At 39.4% G+C, this 20,475-nt stretch overlaps 1 protein-coding gene across 2 annotated transcripts; it reads right to left on the reverse strand.

Annotated features, from left to right (window-relative positions):
- Positions 1–647: 647 nt before the first annotated feature.
- mapre2 (microtubule-associated protein, RP/EB family, member 2) lies at positions 648–20,013 on the reverse strand. Of its 2 annotated transcripts, none has more exons than XM_082514356.1 (7): positions 19,910–20,013; positions 6,073–6,200; positions 4,604–4,749; positions 4,272–4,488; positions 3,888–4,033; positions 942–1,100; positions 648–811 (listed from the first exon to the last, which is right to left on the reverse strand). In XM_082514356.1, exons 2-7 carry the CDS (start codon positions 6,191–6,193, stop codon positions 713–715), a joined length of 888 nt encoding a protein of 295 aa, XP_082370482.1. In that variant the 5' UTR covers positions 6,194–6,200; positions 19,910–20,013; the 3' UTR covers positions 648–712. The 2 variants fall into 2 exon arrangements, with proteins under 2 accessions (XP_082370482.1, XP_082370481.1); XM_082514355.1 differs by lacking the exon at positions 19,910–20,013 and adding an exon at positions 10,465–10,747.
- Positions 20,014–20,475: the final 462 nt, after the last annotated feature.

The raw sequence follows: 20,475 nt of genomic DNA on the forward strand, positions 1-20,475 counted from the left end.
TCTTGTAATTTGTAATGACAGCTGTGACACAGTCATACAGTTGGGATTTAACTACATTTTATTATCCTCCTTCACGAGGATGCAATTCAGATCCTTGCACTATTCCTAAGTCTTAATAACAACAACAATAATAAATACGGTGAGGGTCTATGGACAGATTGTCCAATACGAAGTCAAATGTCAGTGCAACATATGGAAGGAGGTTAAATAAGAGCTACTACGAGCCCTTCCAGGGCTTTGCTTATTGCATTCTTATGATTAATATTGTTGATATGAAAAAAAAAAAAAGAAAGAAATAAAAATAGCAGGGAGTCTAACACTTGCACTGACAGGTAGTGGTTACCTGTCTAAACTTCAGCATTTCATCACATCAACTGCAGGATTTGAATTGACTTTGCGCCCACACAGTCCTCTGATGGTCTGAGCTTGTCCGCTGGTGGAGCTCATTGCCACAAACCCGCCACAGCAGTTCACCAAAAGTCACAAGAAACATTGAACAGTGAGCAGAGGGGTACAAAAAAAACCCAAACAAAAACCTGTGATGGTGCTTCTTTCAGGAGGCTTCTTCATGTGCTCAGTTTCGGAGAGGATGAAAAATAAAAATGAGGACAAATGAAAATCCTTTAACAGTTCTCACATAGTCAAAAAAATTAAATTAAAAAAATAAAATAAAGAGAGAGTGGGGTGTAACTGCGGTGAAGGATGATGGCAGTCAGTATTCATCCTGCTCCTCCTGCTGATCGTCTGGCACCTCCTCGTGGGCTTGCTGGTCCACTTCCTGTCCGTCGCCCTCAGCTAGCTCCCCTCGTTCCTAAAAAAGAAAAGAGAGAGTTGAGGCAAGCGCATGTGACTGCACACAAACACTGAATTAAATCCACATGATTTCCTCAACAAAGAATGAGCACGATCCTGCTTGGATCAATCTAAAGGCCTGGACTGACCTGCTCATCGGAGGCGTACAGGATCTCCATTAGCCGATCGACAAACGGGGCGTTTTCCTCCCCCTGTTCCTGACAGAGCAGCTCCACCTCTCGCAGCTTGCTGAAGTAGTAGTCTCGCTCCTTCTCCACTCCTTCCAGTGCCAACTTTAGTGTGTTCACCTGCAAAAATAAATGTTCAAGCATTTCAAAACACACAAACTCTGAACAGACTCACAACGTTAAAAGATAAGCAGAGAAGAAACACAAAGCTGATTAAAACTGATCCGAATGATTCTTTCTAAGAAAAAGACTCAAGATAAACTGTTTAACTGATACAAGTTGTCTTCAGTTACATGTGATTTGAGCACTAGAGCAGCTCTGAATGATTGAATGCAATCATTATATCAGTAAAGGATCTACCGATCAGTTAAGTCTTTGTCTTCTATTCACCAGTTTCTGCTTAACAAATGTACATTAAAAAAAAATCAAATAAAAAAATCAAATGCTGCCTGGCAGCATTTTCTGGCTTGTGGTCACTGCACAAGAGCTCCAAGCCCGCTTCTTCTTAGTTTAATCCTTGGCTTGAATCTGACATGTACTGTACCAAATTTAATGCAGCCAGCAACATTTTGGATCTCAGAGTGGAACAACTACACAATATCCACACAGCATTTAGCAGCTTTGTATGCACAGGGGTTTTTTTTTGTTTTTGTTTTTTTAAACCAACCACATACAGTGCCTTTAAAAGGCCTCAGTGCTATTTTTAATATTTGGAAACAAGTTGAATGTCTGCTAAGATTTTAAATCTCTAGTACTTTGAATCTCCAAATATGACGCGTCAGGTGTAACATTAATCACAGCCTATTTCTATACCAGCTTTCTAAGGAACCATTAGTCTATCCACAGAGTGAGAAGTGGATTTAGGTCTGACTCCTAATTTGACACAGACTGTATATAAAAGATAGATGTAGCTCCAGATCTGAAAAGTGAAATGTACAAGTGCCTTAAATCTGCACCCTTTCTTAGCCAGCAGGGGGCGACTTTGGCCATGTTCCACAAAGCAGGTTTAACAAACTCAGTTTGAGTTTTGAGTGCCACAGAAGTTGATCACAGCTATTAGTTATTATTGAATCATTTCTGAGTATGTTCTCTCTCAGTCAAGCGTATGTGTAGCAGAAGAAAAGCCATCATCAATGGAGCTCCAATACCAGGATTCACCATGGCAACGAGTAAATGAAGAGACGACCCTCCATTTTAATCCAGTAGACGGAGGAACACGAATCAGTGTCAGTGAGGACCATGCCAGGAAGCTAGAAAACAGCAATTTTATTCTGTCATTCGCCCACACTGATTACCAACCTGATTCAGTGAGGGCCAACCAACCAATTTTACATTGGACCACAACCACGACCAAACAGTTAAAGCCTGGAGGGACAACATGCAGACAACTGAAGATAAAACTATATCTTATCAAAGAGAAAAGACAGTTTACTTACAGACCTGTAATATTAGACCCAGTAATACAAATGTGGGCAATTTGGAGTGAAAAATGTGTCAAAACTCCTGCACTTAACGACTGTACTTCAACATGAAATGACTCATCTTTCAAATTTAGTTCCATTCAAAAATATATACATAGTAAATTCAGACTCAGTTTCACATCAACTCCAACACGATGCCAACTGTGACGGGCAGTTTTCCATTAGTGCAACTGATTATGACACATCAAATATAATTCACATTGATTAGTGGTTGTGTGTCTCTGCAGCTTCATGCAGGCTGATTTACACAGTGATCACACCACAGTAACATATGGGAGATTCAATGCAGGGGAGCTGGCTGACAGCCTGACAGAGACAGAGTCTTCAACCCTATTTATGCTCGCCGCATTGGTCACTTCTCACACCGATGTGCTGATATTGCACAGCTACGTCTGTTTCTACTCGTCACTGTGGCGCTTTTGTCTCTTTGCGATCTTCTTCAGCTGCTGTAGAAATCTTTCTCCATGAGTTCTGTACCATATGGGAATCCCTGCATACATGTGTCATATATATGCCCATATAGACAGCCTTGCCTCAAGCCTGTCAATTTTTTTAAATAGCTGAGGCTGCAATAGCTCCAAAGCTACGTAAACTGAAAAGGTGCACGGCTGGCCAAAAAAAATGCCAAAACATGCCATGCCTTACTGCAAGTGACATCACTTCTGTCATTTGGTGAGAGCAGTGAGCATAAACTGGCCCTTAGATAAACATACAATAAATTCTACAGTCTATCATTCTATGATGTTAATAAATTAGGATCCAGTTATTTGAGTCACAATAACATTGAGTAACAATTTTAAAAATGCTAGGTGACTTCCTACTTAGTTATTGCATTCAAAAGATTTTCAGAAAACTTGACCTCTGACCTTGAGGTCACTGAGATTCAAACTCATCCAAGATTTTAAATAGATACACCTGTGTTATCACTTTCAAAATCCTACATTTCCTCATTTTCAAGTTATCACATTCACAAATGGATGTCCATGCCGCCACCCGTTACGGTATTGTTATTGCCCTACCAGCCGTTTACAGCTGAAAGGTTTATAAAAGGGCGATCGTGGCTCAAGAGTTGGGCGTTCGCCTTGTAATCGGAAGGTTGCCGGTTCGAGGCCAGGCTTGGACAGTCTCGGTCGTTGTGTCCTTGGGCAAGACACTTCACCCGTTGCCTACTGGTGGTGGTCAGAGGGCCCGGTGGTGCCAGTGTCCGGCAGCCTCGCCTCAGTCAGTGCGCCCCAGGGTGGCTGTGGCTACAATGTAGCTTACCATCACCAGTGTGTGAATGTGTGTGTGAATGGGTGGATGACTGGATATGTAAAGCGCTTTGGGGTCCTTAGGGACTAGTAAAGCGCTATATAAATACAGGCCATTTACCATAAAAAATTAACATTTTTAAAAAAGCTCACAATTGAGCTGTACACAGACATACCTGCTCAGTAAGATGCGTGACTTGTGCTTCCAGTTCTTTCTCTCCTTTGGCAGGAGTTGACACGGATGTGGGGATCTTTTTGGCGGAAGAGGGTCTGGATGTTGGCGTTGAAGACTTAGGAGTAGTAGAGCTCGACCTGGATGCTCCTGCAGCGAAGAAATATTTATGAATAAAGGGTCGCTTGTCACTATATCTGAGTGTAAACTTGACAAATCAGACCCAATAATCACAGGAGCTGATATATGAGCAGGAAAAGTAACAGTCTAGCCATTTGATACCCTATACATCCAGTGCAAAGGTGTCAAAAAAAATGTGCAGATAACAGTAAGCATACATGCATGATTTATAACCTTCGTTTTGTTTTATTCATCAGTTGAATCTTACCTGCGGTAGGAGAACTGGCTGCATGGTGAGACTTCTTTGGCAGGTTGAAGATTTGCTCACCGGGATCAGGCGGGGGGATGGCATCCTGACCCTGCCTGGCTGCAACTGGGTCGTAATCTTTGCCGTCGTAATTGGCGTCAAAGAACTTCTTAAACCACTGGATGAAATCGAGATTGTCCTGAAATCTGCCTTTGACCAGTTTCTCCACAGGAATAATCTGAACAAAAAAAAAAAAAAAAAAAAGACTGTTAAAACCCCCGAACAGTAAAGCGAGGTGAAAAAAAAAAAAAGAAAAAAGAAAAAAAAAAGTAAAAGATATTCAGGACACTCACCTTGTCCACGTTCATCCTTTTGAAGGATGCCTGCAGCAGTTTGAAATTGTGAATGTACTCGTGTTCTAGTTTAGCTTGAAACTTGACCTTCTTAAGACTGATGCAGCCAGGGAAGAGCAGATCCATGAACTGGCAATAAGCAGCTCCTAAAGAATTATTAATAATAAAAATAGTTAAGCACCACAAGAATAATTATGTATGTGGGGGGTGGGGGGTGGGGGGGGGGTGGAGAGCAGAACACTGAAAAACATGCCGTGAATAATCCTGACCACACTCTGCACCACTTAATCTCTAACAGACTGATTGTGCTACCACAGTTACAGGAAATCTTTTCTACTCGTGCAATAACTCTTTAAAATACACACGTCTGTCGGGCAGGGAATCATCTGTTCTCCCGTGTTAACAGCTTAAATAAACTCTGCAGTCAGAACACTTAAAACTGTGTACAATAAGCAACTTTATTGCACTGCACTGTTATACGGAGTCACTTGAATGTGATTTGATATTTACTGTGTTGTTACTACGTTTAGCCAGCTTTTTTTTTCTTTTCTTGGTTAAATTTGAGATATTTTACTTTGTTATAATATATTATTACCTATTATTTCATCTTTCCAGCCTGTCCTGGGTCTGTCCTGCTAGCAAGATATGTACAAAACACTTCACCTAGGAGTCATCCTAGGTGAACCACCTCAACTTGGTCAGAGGAGTAGCGGCTGTACTCAGATTTCCTCCTGAATGACCGGTTTTGTCACAGCGCATTTTATCTTATTGATCTATATACTATAAACCCATTTTCTTAAAGGCAGTGTTTAATCTTAAATTTTAGCTGCTGTAACATAAGCATTCACAAAGTTTGGAGATAAATAAAGTACATCTTATGTTATTGCACACAGTCTACGATTCTTTTTTTTTTTTATGCCTGCCTTTGTACATGTGAGGCTTTTCATGTCCAGATCCTTGACCTCATTTCTTTAAAAAGACAAATATTAATGAGCTTTCACGTTAACATGGCTCACATAACCTGAAGCTTAGTGATCCATTTGAAAAGAGGACACCAGCTCAACCTTAGGTAAAGCTCACATGAACCCAACCAGGGAGCTCATGAGAAAACCATCTAAACCAAACCACACCCTGAGAAAAAGGGGATGGGTGTGCATGTGTTTGTGTAGGCAGAGGGTGATTGAAATTGGATTACTTGGTCACAGCAGGAGAGCACACGGCAGAGTTTATTTATAGACAACTCTCTTCCAGGGAGAGGTGAACATGTTTCCACAGGTTGCTTTAACCGCCAGCTTACACCGAAAGCTATTCAGGCGAAGACCAACCACTAAAAACACCCCCCCCCCCCCCCCCCCCCCCCATTTCAGACAGCGAGTCGGGCACAGGAGGAGGAAGGAAGAGGATGAGCTGAAGCGAGAGAGAAGAACAAGTTTTTTTTCCTTTCTTTTTAAAGGTCCGTCTGTTCTCACCTGAGGAGAGCTGCTCCACTTTCGTGTAGTTTAGGCAGAGGATATCGTTAACCCAGGCAGTAATGTCATGCCTGCTCATAGTCTCCTGGGTTATTGAGGTAGAGTATACGTTGACCGCCATCCCCCAACTGCAATAGAAAGGAAACAACACTGAAAAACAAAAGCTAGGTTGCTGTGATAGATGTCCTATTTCTTTCTGTCTCAAGTCAGTTTGTTGGTCTTCAAAAATGGGACAACTTCTTAAATAGGTTAAGATTTTAAGACATGGTGACAAGGGGCTGCTATTTACTGTGAGACGATGTATTTTTTTTTTTTTTAAGTCTCCTCAGAGACTCAGCTATCTGCAGTCCCTGGGAAAGTGAAATAAGAATTGGTAATACACAAAAAACATCAATAAACAGTTTATACTAATGCAAATTCAGTTGACTATTCAATATACAATAAAACAGCCCAGCTTAAATTATTTCAAAGCACAAAGACGAGATCTAAAAATCAAATCAAATTTTAAAAAGGCCACAAAAAAAGAGCTGCTGGACAGTTAATGTTGGTTAATTAGAACAACTACTGGCCAAACAAATCCTAACTGCTTTGCTCATGTTTAGCCCAATCAGTTAAACTATACAGAATTGTATAATCTCTTAAATAAAATCTTCAGCCTGGAAAGTAAACAGTGAGACTGCATCTAGACATAGCACACGAGTTGATCTTTAGCATTTCTCCACATGCCCAGACTGACCCGCAAAGAAGCCCAGCAGCATAAAACATACTCTGAACCCCCCAATGCCACCCGACCCCTGGCTGCTACATGTCAACAATACTAATGTCCACATTATCATCCTCAGGTGTGACACACAGAGTCCAAAGCCCTCCCTAACAGTCTGTCATAGACTGTTAGGCAAACTATAACACAAAGCAGTAGAGGTGCAGATAAGATCACAGTTTGATACTGGAAATACAAGTTTGGGCTTGGAGATTGAAATCTGGCATGAATCAATGTTATCTTGGGCAAAATGATCTCTGCATGCAAGACTATCTGCTTAACAAGATAAGTCACATTAAAATAACCACACAGCAGTGGAACACGGGACAAAAGCACAGCAATAAATTCAAGAAATTACCCTGGGTTTGTGGGGGTAACTTTGTCTGCAAACTCAAAGCAGATTCAATTATCTCAGCATAAACAGTTCTTTGCTATACACTTTAAGAAACAGTCATATCTGAGCAGGGACTCTCCGCCTTTTGGTTTTAGAACTGAAAAGGCTTCTCGGATGAGAGGTGAAATGTCTTTAAGAAGTCCAGTCCCTTTATTTCCAAGCTCCTTAAAATATCTGAGCAGTTTTTTGTTTTTTTTAACCAAATCAATGACTGAGTGAGGTGATGATCTACTGTAGATACTTATAATTAGAGCTGGGCGATAGAACGATAACGATATGTATCGCGATATAACTTTTACTCGATAGAGAAATTAAGCTATCGCGATAGACTTCGCCGCTCTTGTCCTCTTAAAATAAAAAACATTTTTAAAAAAAGGTCAGCCAATCCAAACTAAGTAGCGCAGAGCCGAACCAATCACAGCCGCAGCGTCACGTCGCGTGACTTGTTACATACAGCACAAGTGCCAAGCCGCACGTGTGTTTGTTTGGGAAGCAGGCAGTGGGTAATGGAGCCAGCGCGTAATGGAGGAAATGAGTGTGCCGACTAGAAAAATCAACCGAGCGTGACCGAAGAGAAAACAGATGATGGTTCCAATGCCGGAGAGATTGTCGAACGGAAGAGCCATAGAAGTTCCGTAGTGTGAAGGTATTTCGGCTATTTCAAGTCTGACAAAAAACCGAGTAGCGTGCACTGTAAATTGCACGCTACTCGGCACGAAAGCAAGTCTGGAAATACAATAAACTGGTGCATGCGTCACACTGCGCCACGTTATTGTTTCGGTGAAATGAATTTCTACAATACTGTTACTGTTAATTCTACTCTGCAGTGTTTAAATGCTTACATATACACACAGTTACTGTCCGTCCACACATACGACTCGGTTCTGCTTCTATGCCCCAGCTTTGTTTACTTTTTCCCGCCGAGGCTTCTAGACTTCTGATTGGCCAACATTTCTGCACGGTTAGGAATCTAGTGCCACCTGCTGCTTTGGCATGTTCATAGCAGCGTTTTCCTTCATTTCTGCCTTTGTGTGTGGACGGGATTATTTTTTAAAACGAAAAATCTCCGTTTTCAAAAACACCCGTGTACGTGTGGACGTAGCCTCGGTCTCTGACTGGAAGCGCTAATTCGTCATTCGGCTTTTGTCAGACTAAAGTAACTGTTAAAACTGTTTGAAAAGCTAAGCTATACAACAAGGAGAGATTGAGAATTTCCTTTTAGTTCTCAGTTTATTTGATATTGACAAAAGTTAGTTTTGTCTGTTCTTCTGTAAAACAAACTAAGATTTATTTTTAGAATTAATATTTTGTTTCTAAGTGGAATTGACAATTTAGTAGTCTGTTTCGTTTGTTCTATTTTGAAACTTAAACGCTTTAGCGGCTGCCTTTTGTGTAGTTTGCAATATTTGCCTTTATTTATCTGAAAAAGTCTCATGTTCCTTAAGTACATCTACCCTGTTGAACTTATTATGGGAAATAAATATTTAAATCAAAACAAGCTGCTGATTATTTCACATTTTACTTGTGAGCAACGGCACATTTAAATCTTACAAATATAGTTATTTGGCTTATATCGTGATAGATATCGTTATCGCCTGAAATGAAAAAAACATATCGTGATATGAAAAAATCTCATATCGCCCAGCTCTACTTATAATACATTGCAGGATGAAAAAGGGATCTTTTAATTTGACTTTTCCTGCACAGCGGAGCAGCCAGAAGCTGTTGCAAAGGCTGATTAGATTTGATCGAATTGCAAAACTGTGACTTTGGAGGCCTCAGGGCACCTGCTCTACTTGCAGTATGCATACTGAAAGCATGCAATGTGCCAAAGATACATCAGTAAACTCAAACTTTGACCCTTAAGCTACACATTTAAAAGAAGTCAACAAAACAGTTATTTCTTCCTAATTCATTTGTTAACTCTTAGCGTGAGATATTGTGGAAGGAAAGTCTGCACATGAGTGGACATCCCACCTGAGAATATCTGAAATATGAAAAAATATCATTCAGAGAATTGCAACAGAGCATCATAATAATGGAAATGAGCTCTTTAAAACACAATCAGTAATATATAAACATGCAAATATGTCATTGCACATATTACTGCAGCTTTATAATGTTCCTGTGCAAGGAGCAAAGCTGTGCAATGAATTAAAAAAAAGAAAAACTAAATTCAACTACAATATTGACTTCCAACAGCAAGGAAAGCAAGATAAAGCATTTATTTTCTCACTGACTGCTGTTTTTGCCTTGAGGCCTTCTCTAAAACCCACAATCTCACTTCTCCAAAGGCTGTTCGCAGGTCTACAATCCTCAATGCAAGAAGTCGAGCTGATCTCAATACTGATTCTAATTTTTACAACATTTCACAGACAAGAACAGCTGCATTAAAAGAAACACCCATCTGGTGGTTTTATAACCGCGATAATATGGTGCCAAAGCATCCCCCTCAAACAGACACCAGGATATGCAGCATAATAATAACCCCAACCATTCAGCGTTAAAGTTGGGTTATCAGACCACTGCAGCAGCAGCAGAGCCTCGGCTCTAGGAAGGAAACTGGGCCAGCCCCTCTCCATGTCAACAAAGCGGATGTATGCGCCGCTTAGCATGCTTTGTTAGCCTTGCAGGGATAGCCTGCCGACACCAGGGCTGGGCATGATGCTTCAATTCAATAAGAAGAAACCGGGCTTGTGCGGCAAGTCTTAGTAGAGGGTCTCCCCCTTACAGACACCCACAGTACAACATCACCCAGACACATATTAATGGCGACAGTGGGGGGGATTCAGTAGCTGCGGAGTGTCAAGTCACGATGGGAATATTCTAGCAGCAGCAGCAGGAGGAGGAACAGGAGGAGCTGTCTGTGTAGTCCTGTCATCTGACAAGCTGGACCCACTCCTCCAAAAAACGTGCCTGTACCATTGCGCACCACCAAATACAATAAAACAGTTGACAGCGTTACATGCTAGTCCCAGCAGTGGTTTCGGGTGCTACTGGAGAAGCAGGGGGAGGGTTTAAGCTAACTTAAGAGCGATTTACGACACAGTGTCGGGTACAGAGGGCTAACATGACAGGGGAGTGTGATTGGTGAGTGGGGGGAAAAAGCGGATGGGTGCAGGGAGGAAAACGCCGAAGAAGAGGAGGAGGCCGGATTGCGGGTTTTTTTGGGGGGGTCTGCAGCGGTGTGATTTTCTTTTCCTGACATTAAACCAAATGCGACATTTCACTGGTTTACCTGTAGGCGCGCTCTCCTCGCACTGTATTTTTCCTGTAAGGAATGATGTTGGTTCCGTTGTCCTGGACGATGTCGTTGTTATTCTCTCCATTTGGGGAAAGGGCTTGGGTGGGACCGGGCATTTGGGTCTCTAAAATGTTGAACAGAAACTCTGTTCTCTCTCTGGCCGAGGGGGGACGAGGGAAAAAAAGCAAGAGGAACGATGCAAAATGCTAAGAAAGTGCCGCACCTCCGGGGCTCTCTCTCCTTCTGTCTGCTTATTCCTCACAAATCTCTGCCCTAATGACGTTGCTGCTCCCTGTACCACGTGACTCGCGGGGTTGGCTGCCTGTTTTCCCTATGGTGGGCTATTTCAGTACACCAAAATTTCATTGATTACTTGAGTGCTGAAAAGTATCGCCGGGGAGGTCAGATCGATGTGTGATGCTCGTCGCTTTTTGAGGTGCGGCGAGGGGATTTATTAAAAGAAGGGAAAAAAACAACAACAAAAAAACTCAGAGGCGACAACCAATCAACTAAAAAGAAGGGATGGGAATAAAGGGAAGACGCAGCACATCCACTTCACCTTAATTAGATCATCAGATAGCTGATTGGTATTAAAGCAGATGTAGGCAAACGATACCCAGTAGTGTTGGTGATGAAATCATGTCCATTCATGGTGTGTGATAAAATGCTGTTTTGATTACTAACTGAATTTCAGTCAGAAGTTTACACACGCTCATCATGGGCATGAATATCCGGTTAACTTTTAATGATTTCTTTGAGTTGTTCTTTTTCCAGGGTGGAAATACTGTACAGCATACATTTTTAAAAAATATGGTAGTGGTAGCATTATGTTCTGGGGCATCATGTCTAGTGGTACTGGTATTAGGGGTGGGGGGGGAAAATCGATACTGTGTAGTATCGTGATATTTTGTTTGCTAATAATGTATCGATACAGGGACAGCAGAAATCGATATTTTGTTACAAAAATGGTTTTTGTGCTCAGAGCATGTTGACCCTTTTTCTGAGCAAGAATCCTGACATTCCTTCACTGTCCAAATGTGTTTAACTTTTTTTTGGCAGCAATAAACATGACAGTTTACTTATTTTAATTTAAGATATGTTTTATCTTAATTAAGTTTAAAACTTTTTTTATTTAATGTAAATTTATATTTTGTTTTAATTTACTTTCAAATTCTTCAGTTGCTGAATGGGCTGCATAGTTTTCATAAATTGCATAGTTTAGAATAGCTATAATTGTACCAGATGGTTGCATTCAGTTAAGTTGGACTAGACTGTAATACAAACCGTTCAGTTTGTCAACAATAAAACTGACTGAAATGAGAGAAAGACTGAGTGCGAGACTTTGATATTAGATAAAATGAATATTGATAAAGTTTAACTTTATGTACAGAATCTGAATATTGCAAAAAAAATTTTTTTTTTTTAAAAATCGCAATAATATCGTATCGTGCGTTAAGTATTGTGATAATATCGTATCATGGGATGTATGGTGATTCCCACCTCTAACTGGTATATTGCACAAAGTGGACAGAATAATGAAGGAAGACTATCTCCAAATTGTACAACTTCACCTAAAATAGACTCGAATAGACTTCCAAAACCCAAACCTCAATGCCATTGAAAATTTATGGACTACGCTTAAAGCTAGGTCTGTGCCACGAAACCAACAACTCTACCGATTCTCGTAAGAAGTGTTCAAATATCCAGCCAGAGTTATGTCAGAAGTTTGTTGATGACTACCAAAAGAGTCTGGTTGAAGAGCAACTTGCTAAGAGACATATAACCAAATTTTAGTGGGGGTGCATGAATATTTTTGAGGGTCTGCGGATTAGAGTAAATCCAAAATAAGTTCAAACCAGTTCACAAAATTTAGTTTTTTAAAAGTCATTTAAGATTAATGGTTTACAACAATTCCACCCTGGAAAAAGAACAGCTCAAATGAATCTTTAAAAGCTACAAATTAGTATAACCCTCATGACCATGATGCATGTATGCAAACTATCGATCTAATCAACATCAATTACTCGGCATCATCACCAGTAAATCAACCGAGAACAAGAATCCATTTTATTTTACTTTTTAAATGATCTGAGGAATCTACTTATAATCACAAAATGTCCAATCAGTAAAATAAAATAAAAAATATCACCATTATTTGGGATGTACCAATTGTGAAGCTAATGTGAAAATCAAAATTATGTCATTGACGATAGTCATTTCACCTTTGTTCCAGAGAAACAAAGCAATCCATCCATGTTCTAAACCGCTAACCTAATTTGGGGTCACAGGGGGGCTGGAGTCCAACGTAGTGGTCATACAGTGAAAGCCAGGGTATTTTATTATTTTAAATGTAATTTTAATTATCATCTTGTTTTTTAATTTTTATCTTTATTTTATTTTATTTTTTACTTATTCAATGTATCATTTCTGGCATGTCAAGTGTACACCACTTCGTGTTCAGCTGGGAGTTGTTCTGAAAGTGCTATATAAATAAATTGCTTCCTTGCTTATACTTTTCTAGCTCTTTAGTACATTTTTTTTAAATCATTTAGCCATCAAAAACTGATATGACACAAAATATAAACACACCACTTCAATCACTGATACAAGCCACAAGGACAAATACTGGCCTTTATATATCAGTGCATTATAACCATTACCCAAAATGCAAGTGGTGTCTTCAAATGTCATGAAATCTAATGTAAATGTAAATGTAAAGCCTTTAAAACTGTTATTTCATATTATTTTTGATTTGATTGCCTGACACAAAAGGGGAAATGAATAACAAACAAGACTATATGAACAAATATGATAAATCAGCATCAACCATAATTTGAGAATAGGTCCATTCCCAATTTCAACATTTACAGATTAATTTTCTGTTCAACAGCAAACCAATTAATCAGTCTATAATTCAGCTGTAACATACGTTAAAATGTATAAAATGTGTGTAATAAATGTAATTATAAACCACATGAACATCATAAATCAGTATGCACGGGTCTGTGGTTTAAGCGCAAACAACAGTCCTGTGGTTGCTAAGCTCTCTTCTGTTTGTGTTACCAATGTGTTGGTGTTAAACTGCTTTGTTTTGTGTTGCTTTTATCACTGCTGGGCAACCACAGTGAAATGGGACACAGAAATAAGGTCTAAAAAGTGAGCTCTATATATTTTAAACACAAGTGTGAGTCACTATCTATTGGTTTTAGTTGTTGTACAACGCTTTGTAACTTTTATGTCTGTAAAAGGCATTACATAAATAAATGTAACTAATACAAATATCTCATTTGTATTGATTTTAAAAATGAATTTCTTTTTCACACTATAAGAATAATGATTTGTGCAAATAGCCCAGCATTAAACTGATAATATCAAAATAGAATCAGTCCAGCCTGTTATGGTTAGTAATCAAGAATGCAATAGTACACATGACGGTATTTAACAGGGATGATGAAAAGCTTTATAATAGCAGGGGACTACGCTACCTGCTGAAAACAGTTAAGCAAAGATGCAGGGATTTTATGCACAAACTATGTTCAAAGGACAAAGATGAAGCATTTCTGCTCTTCTGTTCTATTGCCTTGATTTCTTTCCTACTGTTTCTTATATTTTCTCTGCCACTCCTTTATTTAGAAGACCCAATTGCTATTTGAGTCTGAGGACAGGCCTTTACAGTTTACATATAAACTTAAACGGTGATGGTGCAAGAAATACAGGTACAGATTTTGAGGTCTATCCTACAATCTATTCACCACCATCATTGGTCCAAAGGTAAACTCACACCTGAGGTGACTGGACTTTTTCATGTCAGCATGTTTTTGGCCTGCAATGTAAGGGAGCAACTTCCGTTAAACATTAGCAGGGCTTATTTACTGGAATTTGATCCTCAAGTCAACACTCACTCTGATGCAGGGGCCAACAATTTTCTGTCAAAATCAACAATACTGCTTCTAATGTCAAATACTCACAATTCAGAGTCAACAGTCTTTGTGCTCAGCTGAAACTCTTAAATAGAACTCTGGTGCCACCATCAGGCCAAAGCTGAGGTCACAGTTATAAATCAATAAATTTAACTCTAGATGAATGTTTTAAAAATGGAAAACGATATATATAGTCCAGTTTTATTCACTTCTTGTCTTTTGATAATACAATTTTCAGTATAAATATAAGGACTTTCTTTTTTAATTGCCCCATATGTACACTCACAGGCCACTACATTAGGTACACCTACTACTCATTAACATAAATTTCTAATCAGATCATTACACAGCAGCAGCTCGATGCATTTAGGCATGCAGACAGGGTCATGGCGACCTGCTGAATTTCAAAAAGTTGAGAATGGGAAGGAAAGGCAGTGTAATCAACTTTGAATTTAATATGGTTGCTCGTACCAGACAGGCAGGTCGGAGTATTTCAGAAACTGCTGATCTACTGGGATCCCAACATAACAGTCTCTAGAGTTTATAGACTAAATAAATGGTCAGAAAAAGAAAAGCTCATTGTCTGAAAATGCCTCAGTGATGCCAGAGATCACAGGAGAATGGTCAGACTCAAAAAGGCAAACTGAGGTTACAATTCAGTCACCAAAATGGGACAACAGAAGATTGGAAAAATGTTGCCTAGTCTGATGAGTTTCAATTTCTGTTGCTACATTTAGATGGTAGGGTCAGACCATAGAGCCATCCAGCATTGCATCAGTGGTTTAACCCGTTTTTGGGATATTGTCGTGGCACACTTTGGGCTCCTGAGTACCAACTGAGGATTGTTTAAATCCCACAGCCTGCTTCAGTACTGCTGCTGACCCCGTCCATCCCTGTATGACCACAGTGTACCAATCTTCTAATGGCTGCTTCCAACAGATAACATACTATGTCACAAAGCTCAAACCCATTAGTTTTGAAAGCAAAAGGAGATCCAATCCTGTACTAGCATGGTGCAAGTGGCCAGTGAATATACAGAGTTTTATTAACTTAGTTATGAAATGATATAGGACAACAGCTTTTAACATTTTTTGTATCCAAGACATACCAAAGGGCAAGTCAAAGTTTAAAAAGAACACTTGTGCTTACATGTGCAGAAAATAGTCATCTGTTCTCTATCATCTGAAATTTCATTAGTTCTTTTTTTCATTATACTGCCAGGTGATGAAAGCACTTTTGAATATAACACCTATCTTTCTTGCTCCACTAGCAAACAGCTTTAATACAATCAAAACAACAACAACAACAACAACAACAACAATAAAACAAATCAGTTTTCTGTTTCTGGTTCAATTTTTTTTTTCTTTTATGTCATCTGCTGAAGGCTGTGGACATCAGCTTTTCCAGTTTGTATTTTACAGACATACACAGCCAATACAGTTGTTTATATGTAAAAAAAAATCCATCTCTGTTGGAGAAGCAGCTGAGGCATTGAAGGCTGTACTACCCAGGGGGTGCAGTCAGTTTGTTAGCTTGGAAAGCACCCGCTAACTCTTCCCAAACAAATGACAGAAATGTCACTTGCTGAAGGATGTGTACATTTCTGGTCCAGAACACAGGACAGGTAGGTCTTACAGCAGTTTCTCCTGACAGTTTTATTGCTTTAGGTGTATGTTGTTTTCTCCTTCTGTGATCAGTTTTTACCCCCCTACAAATGTCCACATCAGTATAAATCAGGGCCTTCAACATGTCAAAATTCCATGCATTACTTTTTGTATACTCACAACAGTAATTATACGGCTTCAACATTTGGACAACAATGCAAAAGAGCTTTAATCTGAAGCTGCAGATTCCTATATGATTTAACTGTGAAGTTGCTCCCATAATTTACACTATGAGTCTTATTTTTTTCCATTTGAATCACTCAGATGGAGGTAACAGAAATAAATCAAGGCAGTGAACAGTATGCATAATATTAATCTCTAATTTAACTTGGGAATCTTGTGCGGTCACCCTGAAAGACATTCCCTCTTCTTCTTCTGTAAGGGTGTCAAACATCCAGCACAAGGAACACCCAAGGGTCCAAATTGTGAAATAAATGTAAAGAAGTCATCGATACTTCCAATTAGTCATTAAAGAGTACAAAACAGTTCATGACTATGTCATGGCAGTAAACTAAGTGTGGAAAGCTGAGTTTGCTCTTATTTTTCATAAAGACTGAGGCTGCACTTCATTATTTGTTAATTTACTGAATATATTTGGTGTGAGGTTTTTTTTTTTTTTTTTTAAATGAGATATTAAGAACTAAGCCCACATTGCTAGTAGTTGGTTTTACTGGGCTCAGCTCATTTGAGAGCAAACTCAAATGCAAGCAGCCCGCAAAACTGAAATGAATTTGACACCACTGCTCTGCTGGGTCAAAAGTAGTCTTTGTGTAGTAGTCTACACAAATTCCTGCAGAGCTGAACACAAGGCATAACCAAGACTAATCTCATTAATGACTGAATTGCAGACACTTCCACTGACAGCCACAGGCATGCAATGCTACTTTTCCACTATGGTAATGCTAGAAGCCCTTTCAGACTGACAAGTGACAGCCATACCGTAGCACACTGGGCACAACACAAGCACAGAGGTCTGCTTTGTGTCTGGCAGCAGCACACAGTGAAAGCATGTCATGGTCAAACTTCAGGGAAGGCATGAAAACAGGAAAGTGTGCTCGTCCCAGTGGCCAGAAACTGTACCCCCACCATACCGTGTCACTGCAAGGTGGGTGGGTTAATGTCAACTCTAGGCTGTCACAGGAATAAACTTATCACTTCCCAATCTGAAGGGCTTGAAGAGGTGGAGCATGCATAGCTTTTTCTAAATATATGGTCAGGTTGTAAAGCCCTAAGAATGAAATATAAACACACACATCCTCTGGGTCTATTACTGCTTACTTCAACTGCAGAGGGATGTTCCTCCGTGCTGCACTTGACAAAAAGAAATTGAAATAAAGAACAGAAATTTTCTTAAATGTGTACAGTATCATCGCAATCTGAGGCAGGTAGCTGATGCTTACCACTACATTACAAAACAACAAAAAAAACAACACACTTATAGTTATTGACTGAAATAAAAAGTAGAGTAGATCCATTAACATGAACGCCTATTAGATGCTAAAACACTGTATGGTAGGTTATAAAAACAAAAAAGGAGCAGGAACAGGGAAGCGTAAAGTGCACATCTTTTCTAATTCACACAGGATCAAAGTATATATACAGGCTCACAAATATTCACTCACTCAAATCTTTTCATAAGTGGTACTGAAGGTTGTTGATGGCTACCAAAAGCATCTGGTTTAGATGCTTTTGCTAAGAGACATTTAAACAAATCATTAGTGTGGGTGTACATATATATGTTTGAGGCTGATTGCCATGATATTCCTGCCCATGATGAGTGTATGTAAACTTCTGACCAAAACTGTGGATAAGTAACAGCGACATTGCTTGATTAAGTCATGGCAGTGGGACAGTAGAAATAAAAGGTTTGTGAGCTTTGCTAGATTGTTTTGGCTCAATTTTAAAGGACCCAATCATGAGGTGAACACAGTCATCCCTTTACAAAAAGCATCAGCATGTTTGGACTAAAATATCCAATGCTGGAGTTTTCCAACTAAAAGTGTGTCAGAAGCTTTTTTCAAAACGGTCTCTTTAAGCTGTGTGGATGCGAGACAGATTAGGAAAAATTACATGTTTTGAAAACTAAAGCATAGTTTTTAGTATGGATGTACCCTAACACTAAAATGAAAATATATACATCAATCAAATGATGTGTCACATAATGTAATCTTGAGAAACAGCAATCTTATATAATCCCTTGAAATAGTTTTAAATGGGGTAAGACAAGGAATACTGAGAGTGGAAATATGGTGACCATTTAACATTCATTCATGGAATTTTAGGAGTACAACTATAAGTTAACTCATAAGTTTTACTAACCTAATAATATGTTAGTTGAGTCAGACTTGAGTAAGACTATGAGTAAAAATGCATTTAGGCTGCAAATTCTTTATCTTTATTCAGTTTATTTATATGACAAGAAATTAATGAGAAATCCAAAAGGGTATAGGTTAAAGGTGAGACTTTTGGAACACCTAAAATCAGCAAAAAAGGAACATTTTAAAAAGAATCGCAACTAAATAAGAAAAAGAAATAAATTGCTCATGTCAAATCCAGCTACAGATGAACTCTCAGTACTTAAAGCATCTTCACACTAAACTGGATAATCATCATCATACATCGTCATTTGTGTTTGTCATCCCTCATTTTAAACAGCTTCTGGATATTAAGTGGTAATTGTGGATTGCATGCTTTGTACATCATTTAAACTATGTTATAGTCTACTAAATCTTTGAATTTCTGTGTATTTAATTGAATAAATAATGGATTTACTGACTAGTCATAGAGTTTGTTATCATTCATATGGCTTTTTTTAGTAGTAAAAAGACTGCTCGCCTTGTGTTTCCCCACATTCCTACACAGTACGTCATATATAGAGCAATAAGTGAATCTTTTTTTTTTTTTAAACATAAGTCTTTAAGTGTAAGGGAGCAGCCAGACAGCCGAGAGCTTTTTTTGTCTTGTGAATGCTGCTTGCTGAGGGTTTTGTAAGGGTGGGGTAGCATGTCAGCCCACATCTGGAAGATGATGCTCTTACAGTAAGTGTTGCTATACGTTAGCCTGCAATGAGTCAACACTGGGCTGTGAAGCATCAGGCAGAGTTGTGCTTGCCCTTTTCCCACTAAGAGCTAACCAACCTTTGGTAGAGGATCCCAAATGCACCTCTGTTAATCCGAGCTGCAGGTTGTAGAGGTTATGATCTCCAGAAAAACGGGTTAGGATGATATTAAGGGAGAAAAACCCTGTTAGACTGCGAGGAGTCTTTTCCTAAGACCTGAGAGATTGTTAACCCGCTACTTTAGAAAGAAAGTTTTCCTTTGGCATTTAGAAAGGGCATTATCTGCACCCAAGACAAAAGGCGACACTCGTCTATGGTGACCCCTTCTTCATTTCTTCTGTCCCTTCTTTTAGCTGTGGTTGCTGAAGAGGGAAAACACCAAACAGTGCTCCTCTTTTCTGAGATTTTTTTAAGCGCCTCCACCGCCACCGAGCAGCTAGCTGCTGCACCAAGTCTCGTAAATGAAGCTAACTCAACTTTGTATTAGAAATGACAGACTGCCTGGAAAAGCAAGCTAATGCTATCAAACAGACTTTTACGAAGGTAGACGTGACTTATAAATACAGTATTACATCTTCTCCGGCTAACCGTCAAGTTACAGTTGGCTAATATTTTCTCCTGCCATTACTTTGACAGTGCTGTGACAGCCGACGTATGTCCTGACCCCGGGCAACATCACGGTACAAAACAGCGACCGCCGCTTAAATACGTTCATATTTCTGCATTGATTTTCGCCGTTGCACGTTTCAATTCAAATTCCACAGTGAAAATTTTCAGTAAAAGCAAATCTCACTCACCAGTGAACTCCGATCCGCAGGTTACAAGGTGTTAAAAAAAAAGGCTGTTTTCCGGCTGAGTCACCCCACCCTCAAACGCCCATTCTCGTAAGACGGTGAACTGCGAGCGGAGAGCTGAATGGACAGCGTCTCATCGCTCTTTCTGCTGATTGGTGCGTCGCCGACCTCTGTCATGATATTGACCAATCGAGTTGTGATGCGTTGATCGTTCACAACAATCAGACAGCTTTCTGTCCTGTCGCCTCGTGTCACTTCACTTTTACTCCAGGAAAATGCAAATCGTCCATCTGAAGATGCACGCAGCTGAACACCACCGTTTATAAAATAAATATGTAAAATAATACGAATGAAAGACCTCAATGGTAATGTAGGTCAAAAGACCTACATTACCACACCTACTGCACTCTATGTACATACATTTCGGTGTTTGTTTGTTTTGTTGTTGTTTTACAGTGTATAATGACCATTTGTATATAACATAGTGTTTTGGCATCTATGTACACTATTCTTGTTATTTATTTTTCTAATATAACTAATTCATTTTTCTTCCTGACCCTTGTAATAAA

This window comes from Aulonocara stuartgranti (genome assembly GCF_965226115.1).
Source record: "Aulonocara stuartgranti genome assembly, chromosome: 18".
NCBI classification, from domain to species: Eukaryota; Metazoa; Chordata; class Actinopteri; order Cichliformes; family Cichlidae; genus Aulonocara; species Aulonocara stuartgranti.

Coding starts and splice junctions, on each gene's coding strand:
- mapre2 (XM_082514355.1), bottom strand. CDS start 10,586: ATGCCCGGTCCCACCCAAGCCCTTTCCCCAAATGGAGAGAATAACAAC. Junction 4,750..6,072: donor AGTGGAGCAGCTCTCCTCAG/GTGAGAACAGAC, acceptor ATAATTCTTTAG/GAGCTGCTTATTGCCAGTTC. Junction 4,034..4,271: donor AGCCAGTTCTCCTACCGCAG/GTAAGATTCAAC, acceptor TCTTCGCTGCAG/GAGCATCCAGGTCGAGCTCT.